The sequence below is a fragment of the Globicephala melas genome, chromosome 4 (genome assembly GCF_963455315.2).
Source record: "Globicephala melas chromosome 4, mGloMel1.2, whole genome shotgun sequence".
NCBI lineage: Eukaryota > Metazoa > Chordata > Mammalia > Artiodactyla > Delphinidae > Globicephala > Globicephala melas.
In genome coordinates, this window is record NC_083317.1 from 138,684,678 (window position 1) to 138,711,998 (window position 27,321).

Sequence of the window (27,321 nt, forward strand, 5' to 3'; positions counted from 1 at the left end):
AATCATGAATATGAAAATGTAGGAATAATAGCCATTATTATTTAATAGACATTATGAGGCAGGGATATTTACATCATGCCTATTTCTTTTCTCTAGGCACTGTTGGAAACAGGTTAGCCTACCTTCACTAGGGTAGTGGCTAAAAGACAGTATCCTGGATTAGAAAACTACGAAGTAGCCCTGAAGAGTCCCTAAGGATTCCCAAATGCTGAATTCATGTACACACAGTAGTTTTCTTTACTGAGTGAAAGTGCCTCATAATTTCATTTTATATTTTGAAGAAAGGGCTTTGTTTGGCATTATTTAACTTCATTTGTTTGTTTTTTTTTTTTCTTAATCGGTTTCCTAATAGAAAATAAAATTTTCTATTTATGCTTACTGAAGACTTTACTAAAAGTAGCAGGTCAGGATGAAAACTATGGGCATGAGATGGACTGTTCAGGGCAGTTCTGACTTTATTTTTAAAGTTGCTGGTTATAAATGATTCCTGCTAAATAATAAAACAATAGATTTGGCTACAAACAATTGCCCTCATTTGATGTGCTTTAATAAAAACTAATAGGTTCCAAGTTTATTTCACTCATTTGCTTAACAAATACTTATTGAGCACCTACTATGTGCCGGGCACCATTCCAGAGGTTGTGACTAAATTAATGAACAAAACAAACCACTGTCCCTTAGAGTGTTCATTCCAGTGACAGAGTATAGGTAATCTAATTTTTAAGAAAGTAAACAGATTATGTGAAAGACCATTTGTCTAAACGACTACTTCTATTAGACAAGAACCCCAGAGAACTGGGGCATATTTTAGTATTATTTCAGATGTATTCGTAGAGAATCAATTGTGGATAAAATACCAAACACGTTTTGTTATTATTGCCTTTGAGATTTTCTGGTTTCTCCCTCATTCATTTTACTTTTGATGAATCCTGCCCTCCTGTCTTAATTAAAAATCATTCTTTTTCTAAATGAAACTCATTTACTGAATTCTAAGAGACAGTGCACCTGAAAAGAAATAGCACCACTCACCACTGAAGTTCACACAGCTGAAAAATGGAATTTGCAAAACTTACTGGTGATTTTGCTAATACCAAATTATGATAAAGAGTATACTAAACTTGCTTTGAATTTATTCGTCTTAATGAGCTTTTATCTTTGTTTATTGGAAATTTAAAAATTTGTTGATCTAGATTCTTTCTACTTCATCAAAATTACTATTTGTCTTTAATCAAGTTATTTTTATTAAGCCATTCAAATGCATGGTTAAATACATTTTAAGATGTTTCCGAATAGGTATTCATGCATATGCTACAAAATTCAAACACTAAAAAGAGAATATGATGAAAATCAGTCTCCTTTCCTTTTTTGTTCTCAGCCACGCAGGTGCCCTCCCTCATTTGTTTACTGTGACTAGGTTCTTCTAGATCTTTCCAGTGATATTCTAAAGGAGCTTCTCAGACTTTACAATGTGCATATGAATCTTGTTAAAATACAGATTCTTATTTAGGGGGTGTGTACTGAGGCTTGAGATTCTCCATTTCTAAGAAGTTCCCAGTGAGGCTGCTAGCTTCACTGGCGAGGTGGTGAAGCACATTAGTTTATATTTGTCTCTGTGTTTACTTGTTTATTGGCCTTAAGAGAGCAAGATGTACTCATACACATGCACAACTTTCTGCTTTCTACTATGACTTCAGCCCTAGGGTTCCGGCTTTGAGCTTTGCTTTGTTACAAAGTTTTCTTCTAATCTTTGCCTGAAGTGATCATTTATGCAGTATGTCAGAAATCAAACCATAAATGATGAACGTTAGCAATATAACCATTTGAAGCATGCTACTAGGTGATGTGTACATTGTAATGACTAGGAGAATCCCTCTGCAAATTTGCCATCTGCTTTTTAAAGTAAGGTTAGAAAAGTCCTCAGTTCCAAGCAGCCTCTAAATTTTAGCAGAGAGCATACTGAGGACTTTAGCTTGCAGCCAGTACCATTAATCTAATACAGATGCCATCATACTTGGAAATGATACAATTAAGCTCCCTGAAAGCAATATAAAGTGCAAAGATCATTTAAGTATTTTAAAGTCATAAGCATTCGTATTCTCTGTACCTGGATAAAGTAGTCTCGAGAGATGGCGGTGATCGATATCACAAGAGGTACAGATGTTGTCTTTGTTGGACCTGTATGTAAGCGTAATTCAGACAGCTTGGGAGCAACCCATAAAAGAAAATTAAAATTTCATGCTTGTTTCTTCCCCTCTACAAGAAAATGGAGGCCTATAAGATTCAAGTTTGCCCATCTGTGTGGTGTGCGAGTCTGTGCATATGAGTACTTGCTAACGCAACACAAGATTTGGTTTTAAAAGAGAACCTGTATCAGGGGCACTTTTCAGAAATAAAGATTTGGACCATCAAAGTCTCAGTTTCTGTGTCTTAGGCAGAAAGAGCCAGGGGTACAGGTTTCTCTTTGATGCCCAGTTACTATCTCTCAGTGATGCTTAGTTAGTATCTCTTAGTATCTCTCCATGTGTCTTTTGGTGTCACTGGTTCGGGGTCTCCATGTGGAGGATTCTTAGACTGGGTGCTGAGCTGGTTGTCTTAAAGGACCAAGGTTGAGGGGGAGAGTGATCTGGATCTGTCCAATCTCTTAAGCGTACACCATTCTACCACCAGTCGTGAATCTCAAACTTAGGTGATGTAGGTGTGTACTGAACAGTATGCAGAGTCATAGAAAACAAACAGCATATCCTCCTGAATTTTCAATTGAATTAAAAATATGGCAGGTCCATATTAAAACATAATAAAAAAAACACTCAAACAAGCATAAATGCAAAATTCTGTTGGATTTTTAAGTTAACCTGAGATTTCAAACCAATATCTATCGAGCTTAGGTCAGTGCCTCTAGGCTCCTTGGAAAGCACATTTAGTGGCTTTGGCCACTAAATTCACTTCTACCTAGTAGGAGGGCATTTCAATGGGGAAATTTTAGGAATACTGAAGAGGTCAGAATCCAGATCGTTTGTATTGCAACTACATTTCTTTGTCTCCTGAGGGACTCTGGAGTGGGCCTATGCAAAATATTTTGGAGCCAAGAAAGTTGCTGTCATGTTTTTGAAATATTGACTTTCTGGAGGAAATGAGGAAGTGTCCTAGAGGTTGTTGAGAGATCCAGACCGGTTTAGGAGATGTCATCAATGAACTTCTAATGAATGATCTCTATAGAGAAAAATCTGTGCCTTTGAGGTCTTTGTAGACTGAAGGGGTAAAAATATTTTTCTAGAATTAACCCATTTCTGCTGGAAGTAGAGAACAAGTCACTTCTTTACAGAAAGGATGCATGATGTAGTAAACATTGTTTGTCACATAGACTGGATTTTAATCCCTCCCTTCAAACCTTGGACTGGACACTAAAGTTCTCCAGGTCTTAGTGTTCTCATCTGAAAAATAGGCTGAGGATGAAAGGAGCTAGTAGTGGATCAGTGTTTGCATTCTCCTCTTCTTTTTCCTTCTATATTTTTCCTTTCCAACTCCCATTCCCTTTGTGCCTGGCAGTCGACAATGAATAGTACATCTCCATTTGAATGGGAAAGTGGTACCCTACAGTAGGGACTCAGAGCAAATGACCTGGGTCTCCACCAACCCTGAGATTCCCTCTGATGATCCATGAAAGCTTTTGGCTAAGGAGCCATTTAGATAAATAATCAACTACTCAGAATGTAAACACATTTAAATCTTACTGTTTACCGGCACTTCGAAACTAAATTTACACAAAAGGATGACCTAGAAACAAGGAGGAAAAAGCTGTGTGGCATTTAGATGCATATCACATATGCATAATTGATTCTTTAAAAGGTTAGGGCTTCCCTGGTGGCACAGTGGTTGAGAGTCCGCCTGCTGACGCAGGGGACACGGGTTTGTGCCCCGGTCTGGGAGGATCCCGCATGCCGCGGGGCGATTGGGCCCGTGGGCCATGGCCGCTGAGCCTGCACGTCGGGAGCCTGTGCTCCGCAACGGGAGAGGCCACAACGGTGAGAGGCCCGCGTACCGCAAAAAAAAAAAAAAAAAAAATTTAAAAGGTTAAATACCCTTGACATATGTATGGTTGGTGATATACCCCTGATGGGTTCATAATCATTACGGCAGTGGCTTTGTTTTACATAATTCTAAAGTAAATGTCACATTTCTTCTTTGGAGATTCCAGGACTGGTATTCAGAAAAGCATATGTTTCTAAGTAGATAGCTGGGAAGAGGAGCTACTCTTTTCCAAACAGAAGGACTATTCACGTAGCTAGTACACTAAGCTTTATGAGAAGCCGACTGCCACTAAATTCTCTCGAATTGAAATGCAATTACATATCAAGGACAGGACAAGTGCTACCTATAAACAGAAAAGCTCAAATACATGACTTTTTTTTTTTTTTCTGTTTTGCTTTGTTTTTGCAGGGTATTTGCAGGAAGAATTCAGTACCCCAAACACACTATAATCCTTAATTGAAATGCACATATCAGGCAATTTGGTGAATCCTTTAGCGGCTTTTTTCAGAAGCTTATTGTAGCTCTGAAGGACTGGTCTTTTCTTATGTCCATAAACAATTATAAAGATGCTAAGGAAATTAATAAAAGAAGCAAGTCACTAAAAAGTATGTAGAATGAAATACCATAATATATGCCATAAGAATCAGAAAAAATAGGCAACATGAGGATACATATGTAAGTGGTAAAAACTGTGTAAATGGGAATGATTATTACAAAAATTCAAGTTATGGTTTTCTTCTTTGGGGAAGGAGGGAAATACGATTTGTGTGGTGCTCACAGGGGTTTTCACCATCCACGGGTGTTTACTGTTGTTTTTAAATACTGTTATTAAACCTTTTTTCAGGTGTGTTATATTTTCTAATTTTTGAAAATGGAAAAGGCAAAATAACAAAACACAGTGAGGAGAAAGCACAAATTAAGTTGGTTAAAAAAAAGAAAAAGACAATGTAATATGGTAATCATAATAAAAGTAAATATATCAGTCTCAGGTTGGTGGATGTATCTTCATGTCGTACTTTAAAAAAAATTAAATGCATGCTATGTGCAAGACACAGCTATAAAATACAAGTCCCTGCAAGGGTCAAAAGTAGAAAGACAGATACAAACTAACAAAAGAAAACTATTGTGGCTGTTTAAATGATGGGAAACTGGACTTTAGGACAAAATGTAATGTTATGTATTTTCTCTGTCTCTAATTCCTATTTCTCCATTCATACTCGGAGCCTGGGCCATCCAGGCATCTGCTCCAACCCTCCAGGTCTTTTGATAATTATCTCCACCCATTTTTGTCTTATTCCTAGCTAGTCATTTTAAAAGCCCTGGATCTTCAGTTTCTCAACTCTGGGAGTAGTTATCTGTGTACCACTGATTTGGTACTTACGATATGCTGTATTTTAATGTTACAGATATTCATGCATTTCTTTAATTATGTTGTAACATCCTAAAGCTAGAGATTATACTTTATTCATCTTTTTACACCCCCCTGTCACCTCACTCTAGGAACTGCCATATGGTAGAACCATGTCACATGGCATATAGTAGAGTCAATAAACATGTCAGCAGTCGACTGAAAAATGGCTTCTGAAAAAACATTAAAAGCTCTTTCAGGACATTTGAGTACTTTGCCAATGTTCTGCATTTGCATTTTCTAAGCTAGCTCTCAGCCTAAATTTTAGAATGGAAGGAGGAAGAGAAACTAATGGTAAGAGAGTTACCCAGAACTGTGCAGAGTTGGTGAGACCAAGACCAATAGGAGGGTGCCCCGCTCTGGACCTAGCTGGGAGCTCCCATAGGTTCAAGGCTGATCTTTAAGGGCAGGGACTGCATCTAATACATTTTTCTGCCTCTCTCTGCACCTGGAACAAAGTCCATCACATCATACACCATCAATAGATGCTTCTTCAAAGTGTGAGAGAATTAAACATTAGTCTTGGATCATTTAATTCACTCCCATGGCCTCAAAACAATGTGCCACTGAAGGCTTCCCAGTATGGATTTTAAGCTCTGACTGTTCTGCAGAGGGAGAGGGTGACTGGGCAAGGAGATGGGTAAGCCCGGCCCAGGCAGGATGCAGATGTTAGCACTTGGATTTTTACTCTGGGCTTAGGACGTGATTGGAGCAAACCTGAGTAGAGTGGATTTGGTTCTGCCAGCTGATGGGGGTCTATGGAAACATGCAACAGATGTTTAAAAAGAGATGGGAAAGCCCATGGAACAGATCATCAGTGCCTGTCCTGCTGGCCACCAAGAAGTAGCGGGGATTCCTCTTTTCTCATGGCATACAAGATATGATGTCTGCTGCAAACCTCTTTTAAAATCCTAGTTTTTTGCTTGTTTCTTTTTTTTTTGCGGTATGTGGGCCTCTCACCGTTGTGGCCTCTCCCGTTGCGGAGCACAGGCTCCGGACGCGCAGGCTCAGTGGCCATGGCTCACGGGCCCAGCCGCTCCGCAGCATGTGGGATCTTCCCGGACCGGGGCACGAACCCGCGTCCCCTGCATCGGCAGGCGGACCCTCAACCACTGCGCCACCAGAGAAGCCCTAAAATCCTAGTTTTTTAATAAGTAATACATAAAACATATGATATAAAATTCAAAGGATATAGTAAGAATATGGCAAAAATAAGTATTCCTATCACCTCTGCCCATAGTTGCTCTCTCTGAAGACATCTGCAGTTACCAGTTAACCCACTTGGTTTTAGGTATACCTAAACACTTCCTGTTTGGGGATACACATACATGTCTATATGGGTTTATATATTTTCTGACAAATAGTTCATCTAATAACATACTACACCGAATCATGATTTTTTTTCATTTAACAATTTATGCCACAGTTCTTTCCATTTTTTGTTTTCTTTTTATTATCTTTAAAATCCCAGCCTCTAATACTGTCTGATACACTGACTCTGTTCAACTTTAGTTTCGTGAGCAAATGAATGAGTGATTTCATAATAGTCTCTGATTCATTCTGAACCTGAAAGTCACCCACCAATGCATTTTATACATGTCTTGTCTTACACCCCATCTCTAATATGCATGGTTTGCCTGTAAACACCCTCTAAGTTAATCTCAAAAAATTTGAACCTCCCTTGAATGTTGTCTTTCAGGCTCTCCTCCAGAAGTTATCTCTAAGCGCTTAACAACTGTGTCCTGTTTTTTATTGCCCTACATTCTTATTTGTTAATATAGTAGCCATAAGATGTGAATAATACTCTTAATAATAATTTTTATTGAGTACTTATTTGTGCCAGACATCGTGCTAAGCATTTCTCACGAATCTCTACATCTATGAAGTAAGGAATAGTATCACCCTCTCTGTACACCTGTCAGTGCCCTCCCAGGATCTCCTTGACTCAACCTTAAGTTGCTGTGCAGACCATTTCCTTATATACGGTGGCTTCCAGCATCGTGTTGCCCAAGTGACCTCCGGAGAATGTGTTCAGCCCAAGTGGGCAGGCCAAAGTGCTAACATATTGACAACCCCAAAGTGTCCTGACCAATGAGGTATAGACACTCATGGAGGTGGATAAATACCCTGGCTTTCTCTCCTCTTTGGGAAAAGTTTGAGCTGTGTTCTGCCCAGTCATTTCTTCTGTGTGTCCCTGTGTGATTGAGCCTGAGTTGCTCATATCTGTAAACCCCTTTCTGTCTCACCCTTTATTACCTTTCCTCCCTGCCCACTTCCTTACTTCCTAGAATCACCTGCCAAATAAACTGCTTACAGTCAAATCCTTGCCTCACGGTCTGCTTTTAGGGAAACCAAACCTAGGGAAACTGAGGTTCAGAATATGTGAGTAATTTGTTCAAGATCATCTGTACATCAAGTGGCAGATTCAAGCTATGAACCAGAAGCCACACTCAGAAGCACCATTCCTTACTGTTAGGTAGATGGTAAGTGCCTCAAAGCAGGCCAAGGAATACTCTCTTCCCTCCATGGTGTGTTTCAAAATGCAAACCAATGTTGGAGCTTAATACATACTTCTGCTGGGCAATGCCGTTCTATGTTTTGGGGTGTCTCTTTTCCACCCCAGCCCATCAGGACTTGCATTTTTGGTAATGTTGGCTAAACATATGTGCTTGTGATTTGTTACTGAAAGTGCGATTTACAAAGAATTTCTCATGCTTGTTTACTTGCTGTCTTCTCCTTGTTGGTCTACAGATAGCAACTTCATCCTCGCCAACGCCCAGGTGGCTAAGGGTTTCCCCATAGTCTACTGTTCGGATGGCTTCTGTGAGCTTGCTGGATTTGCCCGGACAGAAGTCATGCAGAAGAGTTGTAGCTGCAAATTCTTATTCGGGGTTGAGACCAACGAGCAACTGATGCTTCAGATAGAAAAGTCCTTGGAGGAAAAAGCAGAATTCAAAGGAGAAATTATGTTCTACAAGAAGAACGGTGAGTTGGCTTTTTCTGATGGGTGCTCCTTGGACAGTTGTGAAAGGTCACCCACCTTCTTTTAACTCCCATTGCTGTAATTGCTCCATAACTCCCACTAAGGCTTAATGGTATTTTACATAAATACAGTCTGTTATTGAAGTTCCACAAATAACTTGGATGATGGCCTTGTTTTAGCCATTAACAGCATAAACTACCTGAAAATTTAGCATTAGAATTACAATTATTCAATGTCAATATATTAACTGAGGTAATATATGTTAAAATAAAGTGTATTATGTTGTGGTCATGCTTAAGATATATATCAGATATGATGGTTGTTAATATATTAACAGATTCAGAGATAGTTAACTATTCAGAGATAGTTTTCCATCTTTAAGAACCACATCTCAGCCTCAGTCATTAGGGACAGAGATCCAAGTGTTTGACAGCAGAAAAAGAAGTTAATTTAAAGGACATGAGCATAGGCATTTTCTCTTCCAGTTTCCTGTTCACAGAGCCTTTCTCACTATTCTTAAATTCTAGAGACGAAATAAGAGACACACAGTGTCTCAGGGTGGGAGTACATTTTCCTGGACTCAACACTGCCACTGGGCAATACTATTTTCTTGTGGCTATGGTTTTGACTCTCTTCTAAATGAAAAAGTATCTAGGCATGGGTGTAGTTTCCACAGTGCTTGGTTCCTACATGGGAATAGATATCATTATCCTGTAAGCCGTGGTAGAGGGGGTGAATCCAAGAGGCATTATATTGGAGAAATGCTAGATCAAAAATGAGAACAAACCATCATTTTCCAGTTTCTAGAATTCTGTCTCTTTTTTTAATACTTTTCCTTTGAGTAACATAGCCCCCTGAGTTTTATTTAGCTGGGCACATGGCCGCCTAGCTAAAAAATATACTCCCCAGCCTTCTTTGCAGTTAGCTAGGGCATGTGTCTAAGTTCTGGCCAATGATATATAAGAGTGAATGATTTATGCAACTTCTGGGTGAAATCCCTAAAAAACGAAATTGTTTGACCTCTAATTTCTCTTCTTCTCCTTTCCCGTGGTGTTGTGGACTGAATTACATCCCTTCAAATTTCATATATCAAAGCCCTAACCCCCAGTGTAACTGTGTGTAGGGATAGGGCCTTTTAAGGTTAAATGAGGTCATAAGGATGGAGCCTTAATCCAATATGACTGGTGTCCTTATATGAAGAGGAAGAGACACCAGGGATATGTGTACATAGAGGAAAGGTCGTGTGAAGACACAGCGAGAAGGTAGCTATGTATGAGCCAAGGAGAGAAGCCTCACCTTGATCTTGGACATCCAGCCTCTAGAACTGTGGGAAAATAAATTCCTGTTGTTTAAGCCACCCAGTCTGTGGTATTTTGTTATGACAACCCTAGTAAACTCATACATACGAGTCAGAATGTTAAGGCAAAGCTGGAAAGCCAGCTTCAACCATTTGTCAAGGTCGACAGCATAGAGTAATACAGAGCAACAATAGGTAAGGAGCCTGGGTGTGGTTTTAGGTCCACCTTTCCCATCCTAGACAAAGACACATCCAGTTCTATCTTGTTTGAATCACTCTATTTCTAGGTGTTTTTGTTACAACATTTAAATTGTACTCTAATTCAAGGTTTCACAACCTTGGCACTATTAACATCTGGGGCCAATAATTCTTTGTTGTGGGGGCTTTCCTGTGCATTGTGGACAATTAACAGCATCTCTGGCCTCTTTAATACTTAGTACTGGGGTCATTTTTAGGAGGAGGTATCGGAGCGTGAACATGGGAACTTCATCCTCTTTTAAAAGTTATTTGTCTTTGGAGGACAGTCCTTGATTGTGTGAATTTTGGATGCATGGTAGTCAGGAAGTATTGGCAAGCACCCCTCTGGGAGGAATAGGATTTCCAGTTCTTTGGCACCAGGAACACAGTTCAGACCATTGTGTCCTTCCCAGTGTCAATAGATAAGGCCTACATTGCAAATGCGATAAAATAAAAGGATTCTAGCTCTATCTAATTTTACCACAATCACTGAAAAGGGGGCCTGAGATAAAAGAAAATGGAGTTGGTTACTGAGAATGCAAACTGGTAGGGAGTGATAAAACCGCCATCTGGTGAACAAAGGGAAAAGGAGAGGCTTTGTCTGAAATATCCGCTGACTGCAGACTTGTCCTTCTTAAGATAGGTGCCTTGTACAGGTCTTTCCAAATCCATTTGTGTTTCTTCCTTTTTAAGCCTTCTCACAATATCCAAATGTGGCACCTCTGAGAAAGGTTAAGGCCAAGGAGGAGAGTTTAGGTGGCAAGGCCAAAGGGTGGAGACTTTGGAGGTCAGAAAAGTAGAAATATAAAGCACAGGGTGGGAGTGAACCCCTAAAAGAGTTTCCCGAGCCTAGTTTTTTATAGATGCCTACAACCTTGGACCCCTTTGGATGGAAATCATTAAAGGCACCAAGAAAGAATAAGGTTTTTAAAAATTAGGTAATAAATAAGAAGACAACTAGCTTCACAGATAAGCAAAATACTCAAACTTTTCTTCAGCTAAAGTACAGAGAGTAATATTTTATATTTTTATGTGCAGGAGTTAACATTTCTTATTTCTTGTCCTCCCTTTAAATTGCCCAGATTCTACCTATACATCAGAAATAGACCATTACGATGTCTTTTCAAAAAGCAGTCCCCTCCACTTCTGCTGATATACAAAAGGCATTAACCACGGCTATTCTAGACAAACAAATGTATGGGAACCTGAACCAAGGGTCACAATTTTATAAATTCGGTGTTTATCCTCATTGTTTTTTTTTAATATCAGCAATACTTTACTTATAGAGTGGTTCCCTCCTTTTTTACACGCAGCATACTTTGCACACTATTCTATAGTTGCAGAGCAATATCTTTTACAACTGTGTATACCTTTTAGAACAACATATGCTGGATGACAATCACTCATTCTTTTGTACAGTATTACATCATATGGATCAATCATAGTATTCCATCAGGTGTCTCCACCCTAGTCACTTACAGTATTACATCAGGTGGATCCATTATAGTATTACATAGTCAGTTAAATAAACCTCTACTGATGGACACTTGTGTTCCCTCTAAAATGTGATCACTCATTTGCATAGTATTACATCATATGATTCAGTTCAACGACTCCCCTACTGATGGACATTTGTGTTCCCTCTAGAATGTTATCTGTTTTCTTTGCTCTTTCTGTCTCTGTCTCTCTCTCTCTTTTATGTACTACTGTTGTTATTTAGAAAGTTTTGTGTTTTTTCTAAAAGTTATCTTTTATGTGGTATGTTTATATTGTATAGTCCCACTTTTTAAAGATTTTTGTCTTCATTTTCTATCATAAGCAATGTTATAGTTACCCAGGAACCACTTCTCCCTCCTTTCTCTCCCCACAAGCTAATTTAAAGTAATGTCCTTTTAGTACCAGTTAATATCTATAAGATAATCAGCGTGCATGGTCTGCTTTCCTTATTATCGCTCTATGTTCCTCTCTCACCTCTTTCATAGTTATATTTACATTGTCAGCTCAAATAACAATTGCATGTATTTTGTCACTCTTATCCTCCTTTATTTAATCTTGTTGCTACAGTGAAATAATGATCACCTTATATTCTGTTCTAAAGCTTCTCCAATAATTTCTTCATTGTCAGAAGCTTGTTTTCTGAGCCATCTTAGGAAGAGCTCATGGAAACTGTTTCCCTGAGCCCCTGCATTTTAATAACAGTATGACTGTGACCTTTGTACTTGTAGATCAATTTGGGTGAAAATTAAACCTTTGGTTTATATTTTCTTCACTTTACTATCTCAATTATGTTATTCTTTTGTGTACTGGCAGAGAGTATTATTTTACCCTAAAAGTGCCACTAATTAAGTGAGTTGGTGTTTTGTCCTGGATGTTCAATGAATTTATTTTATTATTATTTCATTTCATTTTTTCATTTTATTATAATCTAATAGTTTTACTGGAATATATCTTGGCATAGGCCGAGGTCAGCAAACTCTTTCTGTGAAGGTCCAGAGAGTAAATATTATACATTCTGCAGGCCATACAGCCTATGTTGCAAGTACCCATCTATGTCACCATAGTGTGAAAACAACCCAAGAAAATATGTAAATTAATGGGTGTTACTGTCTTCCAATAAATATTTTATTTGCAAAAACAGGAGGTGGCCTAGATTTGACCTACAGGCCAGTTTACTGATACCTGGTTTAGAATTTTTTGGATCAGATTTTTCCTCTGTTATGTGATGTGCCCTGTAGTATTTATGTTTAAGACCCTTTTACTTGGGGAAATTTTTCTTGAATTTTAATTATCATTAATCTGTTTTCTCACTTTGATTTTCCTCTTTACAGTCACTTATTACATGTGTGTTGGATCTTCTTTGCCTGTCCTCTGTACCTATCATTTTCTTCCTCTTTTTCATTTATTTTATTTTTTGTTTTCAATTTTTCACCATGTGCAATTTATTTCCTTTCCTTTCCTTTTGTGGTATCTATTCACACTTGTATTTCTTCTCTTTAAGTCTTCAGTTCTTTATCTTTCATTTATATCCTCTCCTGAGCTCAGTTAAGTCATATTATTTATATCACTCTTTTGACTTGTATCTTAGTTCAGACTGCCATCACAAACTATAGACTGGGTGGCTTAAACAACAGAAATTAATTTTCTTACATTTCTGAAAGCTAGAAGCCCCAAATCAAGGTGTTGGAATGGTTGGTTTCTTTTTAAGCCTCTCCCCTTGTCTTATAGATGGCTGTCTTTTCTCTGTGTCTTCATGTGGTCTTCCCTTTGTGTGTCTTTGTCCTAATCTCATCTTCTTATGACACCAGTCATATTAGATTAGGGCTCACCCAAATGACTTCTTTTTAAGTAATTACATCTTTAAAGACTCCCATCTCCAAATACAGTCACATTCTGAGGTAATGGGGATTGGGACTTCAACATATGAAATTTTGAGGGCATACAGTTCATCCCATAACTCCTAGTCATACTGTTTCTGAGCTTTTATAAATCAATGTAGGTTATGTATGTAGTTATTTCAAAGTTTGTAAATTTTCTTAATTACTTTTTACTTATTTTGAAATATTTGGGTTTTGTGTGCTTATGGAATATTTTGGATGTGTTTTTACTTTCTGTATCTGTATTCAGATAGTTTTTCTCTTTATCTTCTCTTTCATCTTTTTCTATTGTCATGTTTGAATTTTTTTCTCGACTTTAAGAATATTGAAAATAGAGGTGTGCTAGGAAAACTTTCCTAAACCTATGTCTCCTTTTGCCATTCCCAAAAAGTTTTCTTTTTTTTTTTTTTAATGCTTTCCCCATATAGCTTACAATTTTGGTTTCTTTCTGAGTTAGGTCTCCTCTCCTAGTGAGGACCTGTTTCACACTAGTATTAGAAATGTTTCCTTTCTTTACCCTGATTTTCCTGCTCTGATCAAGTAGGGCTCTGGTTTGAGCAGTTTCTCCTGGGTATAGTTCTATACCTCAGTGAGTTCTATACATCCAGGAAAGAATTTCTGCTGGGTTTTCTGAGAACATTGGAGGCTCAGGCAACCCCAACACCATCCTACCTTTCTGTAGCCCATTCTCACTCACCTGCAAATTGGAGACTGGGAAGCTCTGTGTTAGTTTTAATCATTTTCAGATCTGTGTGTGGAATCCTCTACTTTCAGAGGATTTCTTCTTTGGGGAGTAGACACTTGTTGACAAATTATGAGGTCCCAAGCTCTAGGGCTATTAAAAACTTTCTTTCTTTTTTTTTTTTTTTAATCAAGCTGCTGCTCCTGCAGGGGTCTAGCTTCTTAGTTGGTATTGCTCATCATTCTGTATTCTCAGGTTTATGGGGACACACTGTCATATAGTTTGGTTGATAATGTAGTTTTTGGATTTCTGATTTTGCTATCTTAGTTACTTTAATTTTGTGAAAGGATTGGGCATATTTCAAAACCAAAGTTTTCATGGCCACCGCTGTATTTTAAATAATCCCTTTAGGCAAGGTATAATTGCTTTGGGGATATAAGTACAATTTTTTATCATCTCCTTCTCCTTTCTTTCTGTCTAAATTTCCGTTTGCATGGTTGGGATGTGAGGATCTTATACTAACTCATGGCATAGTGTAGAAAGGGTCCCCCTAACTCCTTGTGTGTTCACTGCTTCATGCCTGACCCATGTGTCTGATGCTCCCCTTATTGGTGTTTGCAGCTGCATTCTGTGTCTGGTGATGCTCCCTACATGACTTCACTTCCGCTTAGCGCTTGAAACCACTATAGATCTCTCTTCATTTTTGCCTGTCTTTCATCATGCCACTGATCAAGGCATTCATTATTGTTCTCTATCCTCTGTATTGCTAGCCTTGGGAGGATAATGGATACCTTAGGTGAGCATTCCCATCCTTCACACATGGAAGCAAAGGGAGACTCTGAGTACACTCGAGCATCCTTTATGCTATCATGTTTCCTCAAAAGTGGGCAGCCACCTTCATGCTGATAAAGAGGTAGTCTGACAAGCAGGTTCTCTCAAGTGTCCCAAAGAGAAGGTAAAATGTCTCTTCTGCCTTCAGTATTTCAAAAAAAGCTATCAAAACACTACTGGGTGTAAGGTAGGGTGCAAGGATATATTGTACAACATGGGGAATACAGCCAGTATTTTGTAATAACTCTAAATGGAAAGTAACCTTTAAAATGTATTAAAAAACATAAAATTTTAAAAAGGAAGAAATAAAAAAATAATTGATAAGAAAAATACACACACACAGCTTTTCCCTGCTTCAAATCTGTGAAACCTCATAGAGAGGAGATTATTTCTGGCCTCCCCTACTTTCTCACAATCCCTCGAGCTGAGAATGGACAAGCTGGGATGTCATGTCATATTTGTCTTCTTCCTAACTCTGGCTTCTTGGCTTAAATGTTAGCGGTAGAAAATTGTATCGTCTCTGTGTCATGGAAGACCATCATGGTTGAATCTACAAATCCCAACCTTAATACGTTTATCTTAGCATATCTTCTCTGCAGAACGCTTATCTTTCAAGCCTATTTTTATATTAAATAGATTCAACAAGAAGAGAAATGCTGCAAGAGAACAAAGATTTAAGAAGAAAATTAAAATGATATAGTTAATTTTGCAAAAATATTATCCTGATATATTAGTTTGCTAGGGCTATCAAAACAAATTACCACAAAATGAGTGGCTTAAACAACAGAAGTTTATTGTATCACTATTCTGAAGTCTCGAAGTTGGATATCAAGGTATCAGTTGGGTTGGTTTCTTTTGAGGGCTGACAGGAGAAGTTTGTTCCATCCCTCTCCCCTAGCTTCTGGCACTCTTCGGTATTCTTTACCTTGTAGAAGCATCACCCTGATCTCTGCTTTCATCCTCACATACTATTCTCCCTGCATGTGTGTCTGTGTCCAAATTTCCCCATTTTATAAGGACACCAGTCATATTGGTTTAGTGCCCACCCTAATGACCTTATCTTAGCTTACCTCTGTAAAGACTGTATCTCCAAATAAGGTTACATTCTGAGGTATTGTGGGTTAGGACTCTAACTTACTCTTTTTGGGGAACAAAATTAAACCCATAACACCTGGTTACATTTACATTAAACAGATTAGAATTTAAGTCACTTCCCCAAGATCATAAAGAAACCAGGATATATAAAAATCCTCTGACTCTAAGGTCCTTGCTCTTAAACCACTGGTTGTCTGTGGGAGTGGGAATGGTACCACCTCCTAGGAGCATTCTGCCAGTATCCGGGGGTGTTTGTCTCAAAATTGGGGGTTCTTTTGCCATTTAATGGGCAGGAATCAGGGATGCTAGATATACTGTAATGTATGGGGTGGTCTTGCAACTGAAGAATTGTCCACTGCTTAACTTGACTTTCTTTCTTCCATTCTTTTCTTTTTTCTCTTCTTTTCTTTTCTTCTTTCTCTTTCTTTTCTTTTCTTTCCCCTTCCTTCCTTCCTTTTCTTTCTTTCTTTCTTTCTTTCTTTCTTTATTTCTTTTTTCTTTCTCCCTCTTTCTCTTTCCTTCTTTCCTCCTTCCTTCCTTTTCTCTATCTCTCCTTTCTTCCTGAGCTTTATTGAGGTATAACTGATATACAAAATGTTTCAAACATTTAATGTGTATATTTTGATGAGTTTGGACATATACATACAGCCATGATACCATCACCACAATCAAGGTACTAAGCATATCCATCACCTCTAAAAATTTCTTGTGTTCTTTTGTGTTTTTTTTTTTTGTTTTTTGTGATAAGAACACTTAACATGAGATCTATCCTCTTAACATTATGCTAAGTGAAATAAGCCAATTACAGAAGGACAAATACTGCATGATTCCCCTTATATTAGGTATCTCAAATGGTCAAATTCATACATGCAGAGAATAGAATGGCAGTTGCCAGGGGTTGAGAGGAGCGGAAAATGTAATATTGTTGCTCAGTAGATATAAAGTTTCAGTTATGCAAGATGGGTAAGTTGTAGAGGTCTGTACAGAATAGTACCTGTAGTTAACAGTACAGTATTATGCAGTGCATGACTTTCTAATGCCCCACCAGGCTTTCCAGGAAGTAAAACACTGGTTTCTAATGACCTGAACTTGGAACTTAACACAGTGTTTTTTTTGGAAGACTTCAATTTCCTACTGAATTTCCAAGAATAAATGGTTTTATTCCAAGAATAAAACCATAGTGTAGTGAGAGAAGATTGAACTTTATCTCATTGAGAACTTCACCATTTAAGAAAATCTTGTCACTGTCTCCCAATACTTGTCACAGATATGCACATCTGCCCAGATTCTGCACTTGGAGCTATTGCATTTATAGTGATTTTGTATATTGGTCCAATTATCCAACTGCTTCATAACATCTTCTGTTGTCGTCTGTCATACCTGAGCATTTCATGTTGTGATCCATATTATTTTACCAGAGACAACCTCACTTTTATTTCTGTTATATTACTGTTAATAATATAGAATGTCTGAAAACTTTTCTGAAAATAATGTGCATTATAGGCAGGCAAGTTTTATTATTTAGATTTTTCAGTTCTAAATAGAAAAGAGGGAAATACAAGAGTTTGTTACAGAAGGGAATCTTGAGTCTGATAGGGTGGTGGAAAAGTCTCTTAACTCACAGACTCAATCATTCCCATGTCACTTTCAAGATTTTTTATTTATGTCCATGTACCTACCGAACTATTGCTTGCTTAACGTTTTTCTTTAAGTTGACTCTTTTATTTTTACTCTAATTGCAAGCAAAGAAAACTAAATCACCACTCTCAATAGAAAACGGGGATCACTAGCTCAAACAGAAGGTAAACATAAGTAAATATACAATGAAAATACCATTTTTAAACTTTTAACATTAATAAAAAGTATACATGATATCTAAGTAATAATAAATCTAATTGATTATATTCTGCTAAGCAGCACATATGTTATTTTATTTAATTTTTGTAATAACACTTCAAAATAAATATGAATTATCTCACATTTACAGATGAAGAAAGTGTGATGCAGAGAAATGATGTGAACACAGCCCTATGTGCTCACCTTGCAATTGCCCCAGCAGTTCTCCTTTGTTCATTTTCTTTACTCACTGATGCACTTCACATTTCTTCTTTTAATTTTCTCATGACATGGTAGAATGTCTAGAAATGTTAATGCCAAGGAGAGGGGAGTCCAAGATAGTGGCATAGGAAGATCCTAAACTCACTTCCTTCCATGGACACACCAAATCTATAGCTACATCTGGATCATTTCCCTTTGAAAAAGATCTGAAACCTAATTTGAAGATTTGAAAAATGCATGAGCTCATGCATTTGAAGTCCTTTGAAGAGTAAATGTCAGGGACATAATGTTAAATAAATAAAAAACTCTTCCTTCACGTGCATGTGGAATTTCACTCTGTTCCCCAAACAGGCCTCATATTGTCTTGCCTCTGGAAATTTGCACGTGGGGTTGTTCCCTTCAGGAAGCAACTTAAATGTCCTTTCTCTGGAATTTTCTTCCAGACAGCCAGGCTAAACACCTGACCCCCTTCTCCCTGTTCCAGCAGGACCTCATACAAACCTTTGTCGAATTGTTTTGCAGTTGTTTATGTGTGTGTGTCCTCAAATAGATAATTGGAGCAGTTGGTCCTATTCATGCTTTTATTTTCCTCAGTGTCTATCTCATGAGAAATGTTTAATAAACATGTGTTAAAGGAAAAAAAAAAAGATCTGAAAGCTACATGAACTACTTCTTCACAACAAAGGTTAAAAGGACCACATCGAGATGGGTAGGAAAGGCAGAGACATGGTCTTAGCAAAATCCCCACCCTTGGCATCGTGACTCACAATAGGGGGGGATCTCACCAATCCAGCACTTCTTCTGGAGAAATGAGGGGTTGGTACCCCACATCAGATACCCCAACCCCTGGGAGCTACATCAGAGAGAGGAACCCCCAAAATACCTGGCTAAGAAAACCAACAGGTGGTGTCCAAGGGACCCAAAGTGCTATAAGAAACTGAGATTTCCTTTTTAAAGGGCTCACATACAATCTCACACACCCCAAGACCCAGTGAACAAACAGCAGTTTGAAAAGCATCTAGACTATATGTGAAGGGGACTCACTTGCTAACCTAGAAGCCTCTGCTGAAGGGACAGGCAGCAGTTGAAACTCTCCCTGGAGACAGAGGTGCTGGCAGGTGCCGTTATTACACTCTCCACCTGCCCCAAGAGCACATCTCTTGCCACTTTTCCAGGCACAGTCCTGCCGCCTTGCTGAAGCCAGAGAATGTGGGTAGTTGCAGCACCCTGCTTCCTGGATGGGGCTGGTGAGCATGGATGGTCGGGGCATTCTCTCACTCCCAGCCTAAAGCCAGCACACACGCATAAGCAAGGCATTCTCCTGCTGCATTGCTAAAACCCACAGGTGTATGCAGTCCAGACATTTTCCCAGTGCCTTTCTGAAGCTGGTGACTGTGCCCTACTCCCTATGCTCTGCAGCTGCTTTGCTAAAGCCAGCACGTGCACACAGTCCACACAGGGGACACCCCTTGATCCCCTGGCCCTGGTGGCCAAGGAGCTGAAGGTACTGTGTTCCACAGGACTGTAACAATTGGAAAGACAGTTATTGGTAGGCCACCACCCCCAGGGAACTGCACAGACAGCAAACGGAAACACACCCATCTTTCTGTGAAAAACGCTTGTTTACTTGTCCTGGAGCTTCAGTCTGAGCGACGGGCTTCAGGTTTCCGCCACATCTAGGGTCTAAGGAGGTGCTCCCAGGGAGAGTAAGTGGGGCGACACCATCCCTTCACGCTCCTTCAGCCTCACTAAAGCTTGATAAGACTTTACAGCAAGGAGCTTAAATACTCAGCTGTAGCCCTGATTTGTGTAACCGTCACCCATGGGACACCTCCAGATCTGCTCTGGAGGCCAGTAGGGATTACAGTTGTGGCCTCACAAGTCTGTATGTATTTGCCTACTGTAAGAGCTGCTGCCTGAGGGTCTGTCTTCCAATCAGCCAAAAACTAGGTGCTAAATGAGATTCCTCCCTTTGGGACACTGACATGTCTCAGCATCATCTCAACAAAGGAGACATATCAAGAATAAGTCAGGTGATTTAGACCATCACAGAGCTTTGAAAGACAACCAAGAACTAAGGCAAGTTTGAATAAGTTCATCTTCTGCACAAGGCCACTCCTTCAAGACTGGGATATGTAACTGTTCTGCCTAATGCATAGAAACAGAAACAGAGGGTCAGGCAGAATGAAGAAACAGAGAAGTATGTTTCAAACCAAAGAACAAGGCAAAACCTCAGAAAAAGACTTTAATTGTATGCAGATGAGTAATCTACCTGATAAAGAATTCAAAACAATGATCATAAAGATGCTCACAAACTCAGAAGAGTGGATGAACTGAGCAGAGAGAGAGAAAATACAAGAAAGCACCAACAGACGTCACAGAGCTGAAGAATACAATAACTGAACTGAAAAGTACACAAGAGGTTCAACAGCAGACTAGATGAAGCAGAAGAACAGATCAGCAAACTAGAAGACAAAATAATGGAATTCACCCATACAGAGCAGCAAAAGGAAAAAAAAACATGAAAAAAAAATAGAAGATAAGACACCTATGGGACAACATCAGGTAGAATAACATTCACGTTATGGTGGTCCCAGAGAAGAGAGAGAGAAAAGAAACACTATTGGGGGAAATAACAGCTGAAAACTTCCCTAACCTAGGAAAGGAAACTAACATCCAGGTCCAGGAAGCCAAGTCCCATAAAAGAGGAACCCAAAGAGATCCACACCAAAACACACTATAATTAAAATATCAAACATTACAGATAAAGAGAAAACCTTAAGCAGCAAGAAAAAACCAAATTGTTACATATAAGGAAACCCTATAAGACTATCAAGAGACATAGGATTCAGCTGGTCTAATGTGTTGTTTAAGGTCAATGCTTCCTTATCGATTTTCTTCTGAATGGTCTATACAGTGATGTAAGTGGGGCTGTTGAAGTCCCCTACTACTAGTTTATTGCTGTCTGTCCATTTCTCTCTTTAGGTCTCTTAATATTTGCTTTACATATTTTGGGGCTCCTCTGTAGGATGTATTTATATTTATAAATGCTATATCTTCATGCTGGATTCACCTCTTTATCATTATGCAGTGCCCTTCTTTGTCTTTTATGACAGTCTTTGCTTTAGTCCTTTTTGTCTTTTATGAATATAGCTACACAAGCTTTCTCTTTGTTTCCATTTCTATGGAATATCTTTTCCCATACCTTCACTTTCAATCTATATGTTGCCTTATTTCTGAAGTGAGTCTCTAGTGGGCAGCATATATTCTTAGTTCCATTACACTCAGTTATTCAGTGTGACTCTGCAGAAGATTTTTAGAATATTTGATTATGCCCTTTAGGCATTCTAGGACTGCAGCTCTGTATAGGAGAAAAGGCAAAGCCTTGGGGTTGTAGAACGTCAGATTAAAATTGACATTTTAAATGTATAACGTATGTGACTTGACCATTTGACTGTTAGGGAATGGGCTTGTAGCATTGCATATAGAACGGTTTCATGTAGGATCCAAATTTCAGAGCAAGGTGTGCTGTGCCCAGCCATAAGAGGAAAATGCTTTGTAATGGAAAGTGCAGTGTCTAAATGAGTGTCTTCTGTGAATATGGGGGTTCCCAACATGGGCATCATTTGTAGTAGCTTTAGATGTTCACCACATCTAGAGAACAATGAGCAAGTCAGCCAGCCAAGAATCTATTTCAACAGATCTAAGGAAACCAGGCTTGAGATTACAGAAAATAAAAGAAACTTTATCTTATGCTTGAGTGAGCCCTGGGGAGGAAGGAAGATAATTCTGAGCAAAAAAAGGATCATTTCCCCACATAGCCCTGGACTCAGATGACTCCAGTCCCAGAGAGAGGTGTTGCAAGGGCAAGGGCAATATTTTCCTAAAGATCTCCTCAGGGCTTCCCTGGTGGCGCAGTGGTTGGGAGTCCGCCTGCCGATGCAGGGGACACGGGTTCGTGCCCCGGTCCCGGAAGATCCCACATGCCGCGGAGCGGCTGGGCCCGTGAGCCATGGCCGCTGAGCCTGCGCGTCCGGAGCCTGTGCTCCGCAACGGGAGAGGCCAAGGCAGTGAGAGGCCCGCGTACCGCAAAAAAAAAAAAAAACAAAAAAAATCTCCTCAGGCTGTTGAGGCTGTCAGAGCCGTAGACCCACGGACATGAGCTTAGCATGAGATTGTTACTGACCAGGGTTCTTGGCCTCCTCAATCAATAGTAATTGATAAGGCTAGACAAGAAATTCAGGAAAGGCTTGATTGGGGCCCCTGCTTCAGCAGGAGGGAGCAAGAACAAGCAACAGGTTCCCTTGCTCGCTTACCCGGGATGGGGGTGGGGGGGCGAGCTGGTTCCTTATATGGGGTGAGGGTAGGGGCAGGTCCAGGGGTGGGGCCAGAGGTGTGGCTTAGGTGGTTTGCCCACCTCTTTGGTGGTGTCGTGTGTAGGGGGCATGCACGGTACCCTGCTTTTGCTCCCGGCTCTTCAGAAGTAGCAATTGGGTTTTTTTGGTCTTTTTGTATCTTGTTGTCCATAACTTGCCCCAACTGGGCATGTACACAGTTATTTTTAGTCCCTTATAGTTTCTTTGTATTTTGTTGCTGGAAGAGATGTTTGTCCAGGTGCAAGCACTGCAGCAAAGGGTCCCAGGTCCCAGCCTGTCTCAGGGTGGTACCTTTGGCACAACTGAGGGCATCCAAGTGAGCCTGGAGAGCAACGCAGAACGCAGAGTGCTGCATGCTTGGAAGCCAAGAAGACTAGCCTGTGGGGACATTTACACTGGATTCTAGAAGTATTTGTGAAGAGCCCTTTTGGAGACTTGGTTTACTGAAGAGCTAGTGAGGATGGGACCTTGGAAACTTTTTTCTGGGAAATGGGTGCAACCGTATTCTTACTTACAGGCTGGTAGAAAGTTCATTTGGTGTTCCAGCTATCTACAGCTGTGGAAGAGCTACCTTAGAACTTAGTGGCTTAACATAGAAACTCTTATGCCTTACGATATTGTAGGTCAGGAATCCAAGCTGGGCTTGGGCTGAGTGATTCATCTTCCACGTGGAGTTAGCAGAGGTTGGTTGTGAGGTGGGGTTCAGATGGTCGATGCACTGCTTTGCAGGATCTCAGATGGCTTCACTCAGGTCTGGCATCTTGAAAGTCTGGGATCCGTTGGGACAGTGGACTGAGGTGTCTGCCACAGCCTCCTTAACCCTGGGGGCCCCAGGTAGTCTAGGCTTCCATGAAGCAGGCAGAAGCTGTGTGACCTTTTCTTGACCCATTTTAGGAAAACTTCTAGCAAAACCTCTTCCATCCCACATCGGTACTGTGGATGGAGCAAACATAAGTCCACCCAGATTCATGACGGGGGCACCTAGACCCCAACTCTTGATAGGAAGTGTGCCCAAAATGTTTTTATTTTTAAAATTTGTTTTTAAAACTTTATTGGAGTACAGTTTATTGACAATGTTGTGTTAGAACAGTATGGAGGTTCCTTAAAAAACTAAACATAGAACTACCATAGGATCCATCAATCCCACTCCTGCACATATATGTGGAGAAAACCATAATTCGAAAAGATACGTGCACCCCAATGTTCATTGCAGCCATGTTTTTTAAATGCCACATCTAGATTTGTAGAAACACTTTTGGTGTGTGTATGTGTCTAATAAGAGGACATTTAACTCTGAAATGCAGAATTTAAAAAATGCTTGCAAAATTTGCAGTTTTTATAATGTCTGAAGGGCCAGCAAGTACCCTACCATGCTCCCTACAGCTAAGTTATTAGAGAACCATGGGTTGGGTTGTTCTTGCTACTCTCAGCCACTTTCTCCAGCCTGCTTCCTCTGGGACCTTACTTGAGACTTTGCCTGCTCTGAAATAGAAAGCATTTTATGATGCATTTATGATGATTCTCCAGTGAATCTGTTCAGTCTCGATAGAAGATTAGTGTTCTGTATTTTCCTCCTGTGTCTTTTGCATTCCAAAGGTGAAGCTCAGAAGTGCAAATACAGTTAAGGACTTCAAAGAAATAGTGGCCAAAGGGGAAGGGCTCAGAAAGAACTTGGCTGGGGCTGGCACGTGCCACTTGACTGAAAAGCCTGCCTTGCAATTTATCTTTTATCTCGCCTGGGTTGAGGCTTTGTACCTAGGCAGCTTTCCTGGTCTGCTTCGCATATATCTGAACAAGCTACTCTGAGAGAAAGCCTGTTCTTCTTCTACACCCATGGTTAAGTTTGCACTGTATAATCAATGAGGAGTTTTATGTCAGACCGTTTATTGAAGGGGCCTGTGCTCACCCCGGCTCTCCAGCCAGGATGATCAGAACAAAGCAAGACAGACGTCTTAACTAGGGCCTCATTTCATTCATCAGGAAGTGCTTAGCCGGGCCTGTCCTTCCACAACTGAGCGGTCACTGATACTCCCCAGCTAGCTAGATTCCTGCGGACCTTCACTTCCTGGAGGTCAGCCTTCCTGACTTAACACAGACAACGTCATCAAATAGTAACTGCTCCCATTTGCTGAGTGTTCACTGTGGGCCAGGCTCTGTGCTCTGCTCTTTGCCTGCGTTGTTTCTCCCATTATTTCTCCCATCGACCCTTGGAGGCAGATCTTAGTAATACCCCCATCTCACAGTTAAAGAAACTGACTCACAGAGAAGTTAGGGGGAGGGTCAGAATCCAGGTGCTGGCAGTGACCCCTGTGCTCTTCAACACTAAGTCAGGCCGCCAGGCATGGCCACCCCAGTTCCCCCCCAGGATGGCCTGGCACTCTCTCACCTGCCCTGGCCCCTGAGTGGGGATGGCTGGACTTCCCAGGTGCTAGAGGCACCTCTCAAGGGATAACTGGCAGACTGGGAAGGCAGGAATTCATTAAGTTGGTGGGGGGATAAATTAGGAGTTTGGGATTAATTTATACACATTACTATATATAAAATAGGTAACCAACAAGGACGTACTATATAGCACAGGGAACTCTACTAAATATCCTATAATAATCTATAAGGGAAAACAATCTGAAAAAGGATATATATATAACTGAATCATTTTGCTGCACACCTGAAACTAACACAACATTGTAAACAAACTATACTTCAAAAGAAGAAACAAAAAAAGTAAAAAAAAAAAAAAAAAAAAAGAATCCATTAAGTTACTCATTTTTGTACCTGTGGTTCTTCATTATTCCCATATTTAGGAGCCAGAAATGAAATATAGCCACAGGCAACCTTTGAGACTCTTTGGAGTTAAACACGTTGCCTTTGAAATAAGAGAAGCTCATTATTTGAAAGGATATCTCTCTTTCTGGGGTGGGAAGAAATGATACTGAACTTGCAGGAAGCCATGGTAAAGGTCTTCCCGCTACATTTCCTATGCCCGGCCCAAGGACTAGCTCTGAATAGCTAGTAGAAAGAGATCAGAAACTTGGGGTGGAATCTCAGCTCTCTCCACTCACTAAGTGTGTACTGTAGTTCAGCGACCTTGTTTGTCTGAGCAGCAGCTGATCTTCTCTGAAGTAGAGCAGCAATGCCACCCTCAGGGATGTCTGATGAAGGACCAAATGAGATAACCATGGGTCAGCGTGCATTGTCAGGACAGGCTACATCAGTTGCAGTTGCAAAGTGAAAATGCAGACCCCTTTGTTAGAAAAAACTTACTAAAAATTTCAAGATGGCAACAGCAGGTCTTGAAACCAAAGCCTGGGGGCCCTTCTGAGTGTAGGGACTGTGGACTACACAAGTTGCATGCCTGTGAGGCCGGTTCTGAATATTATAGCCATTTAACGAGTACCCCTTCCTCCCCTGCCATGTTCTCCCAACAAGAAGAACCCAGAATGCCAGACCTTCAGAACCTCCCAGTTAGACGCCTGAGTCCAATGCCTGCCCCTGGGGAGAACCTGAGCCCTGCCCTGTGGGCTGGTTTCCAGCCTCCCACACCCTTCCAGAAAGCCATGGACATCTCACCACCTAAAAGGAGAGCATATGACGATTTTATGATGTCTTTGCCAAGAGGCTCTATCTCTTTCAAGTTGTGTATGAATTACAAAATTAACAACAAAAATTGCACCATTCTGGACATGTTAAAAGTATACTTCCAACATGAATAATTATAAAATATTGACTGGTTACAAGTATAAAAAAATAGAGCTGTGCCCTATTTCTTAGTGACACCCATCAAATGTAGACAATAACTGTTACCAGCAATTCAGACCTCCAGGGGTCCCACCTGGACCCTTTTGCCCTGATATAGACAGCCATCCCTCCTGCCACTGCCCTTGTTCAGATTCTCATGATTCTGCGCCTGGGTTGCAGCAATTCCACTTCATCGGTACTAGTCACCCGATCTCCAATGGTGCCCTCTCAAATCCTTTCTTCTCACCGCTTCCAAAGTCATCTTCCTACAGTGCAAACCTGATCATACTACTATCCTATGACCAAGGCTTCAGTGGTTCCTCATAGTGTCTCAGGATAGACAAATTCTTCCTCATAGTGTCTCAGGATAGCAAATTCTTTAGGCTGCATATAAAGCTACTGATGAGCTTTCTCTGGTCTGTAGTCTATCTCTTCAAACTCATCCTTCCCCTTTTCCACTCTCCCCCTCCCTCACTCATCATTCCCATACAGCACCCCGCTACCTCCCCACTCCCGCTTCAGCCTGATTCATTATTTAATGCTTTTTTTTTTTAAACATGTTCCACGTTCTAAATTGTCTTGTGCCTTTGAACTTGATGTTCTCCCTGCCAGGATTGGTACTCCACCACCTCCCCCACTCACATTAAGCTAATAAATTCATCGAGACTCAGTTCAAGCCTGTCTCACCTGTGAGACCCTCACCAGCTGTGACATTCTGATCCTTCTGTTTCATATCATGCTTCCATTCTTTAGAGTAGGTCCCATCCTGCAATGAACTGAATGTTTTATTTCCTCTCAAATTCATATGTTGAAACCCTAATTCCATTTTGGTGGTATTTGGAGAGGTCTTTGCGAGGTAATAGGTCATGAGGGTGGAGCCCTCATGAATGAGATTAGTGCCCTTATAGGAAGAGGCCAGAGAGCTCGCCCGTTCTCTTTCCGCCATGTGAAGACACAACGAGAATTTGGCAGTCTGCAACCTGGAAGAGGGTCCTCACCAGAACCCAATGGTGCCAGTACCCTGAGCTCAGACATCCAGCCCACCCAGCCTCCATAGCTTTAAGAAAAAAAAAATTCTGTTGTTTATAAGCCACCCTGTCTTTGTACAGTGCTTTGTTATAGCAGCCAGAACTGACTGAGACACACCCTGTGTTATAACTTTCTCTTCACACATCTATCTCCCCCATGAGATTGTGCACAGTTGAGAGTGGCCCTT

General features: G+C 40.3%; 1 protein-coding gene across 2 annotated transcripts in view; it reads left to right on the plus strand.

Moving 5' to 3' along the window:
- Positions 1–27,321, plus strand: part of KCNH8 (potassium voltage-gated channel subfamily H member 8) — a 387,984-nt gene that overhangs the window by 119,128 nt on the left and 241,535 nt on the right. For both annotated transcript variants that reach the window (XM_060297633.1, XM_030876350.2), the window contains exon 2: positions 8,189–8,422. In XM_060297633.1, the coding sequence (XP_060153616.1) occupies positions 8,189–8,422 (234 nt within the window). The remainder of the gene's footprint in view (positions 1–8,188; positions 8,423–27,321) is intronic.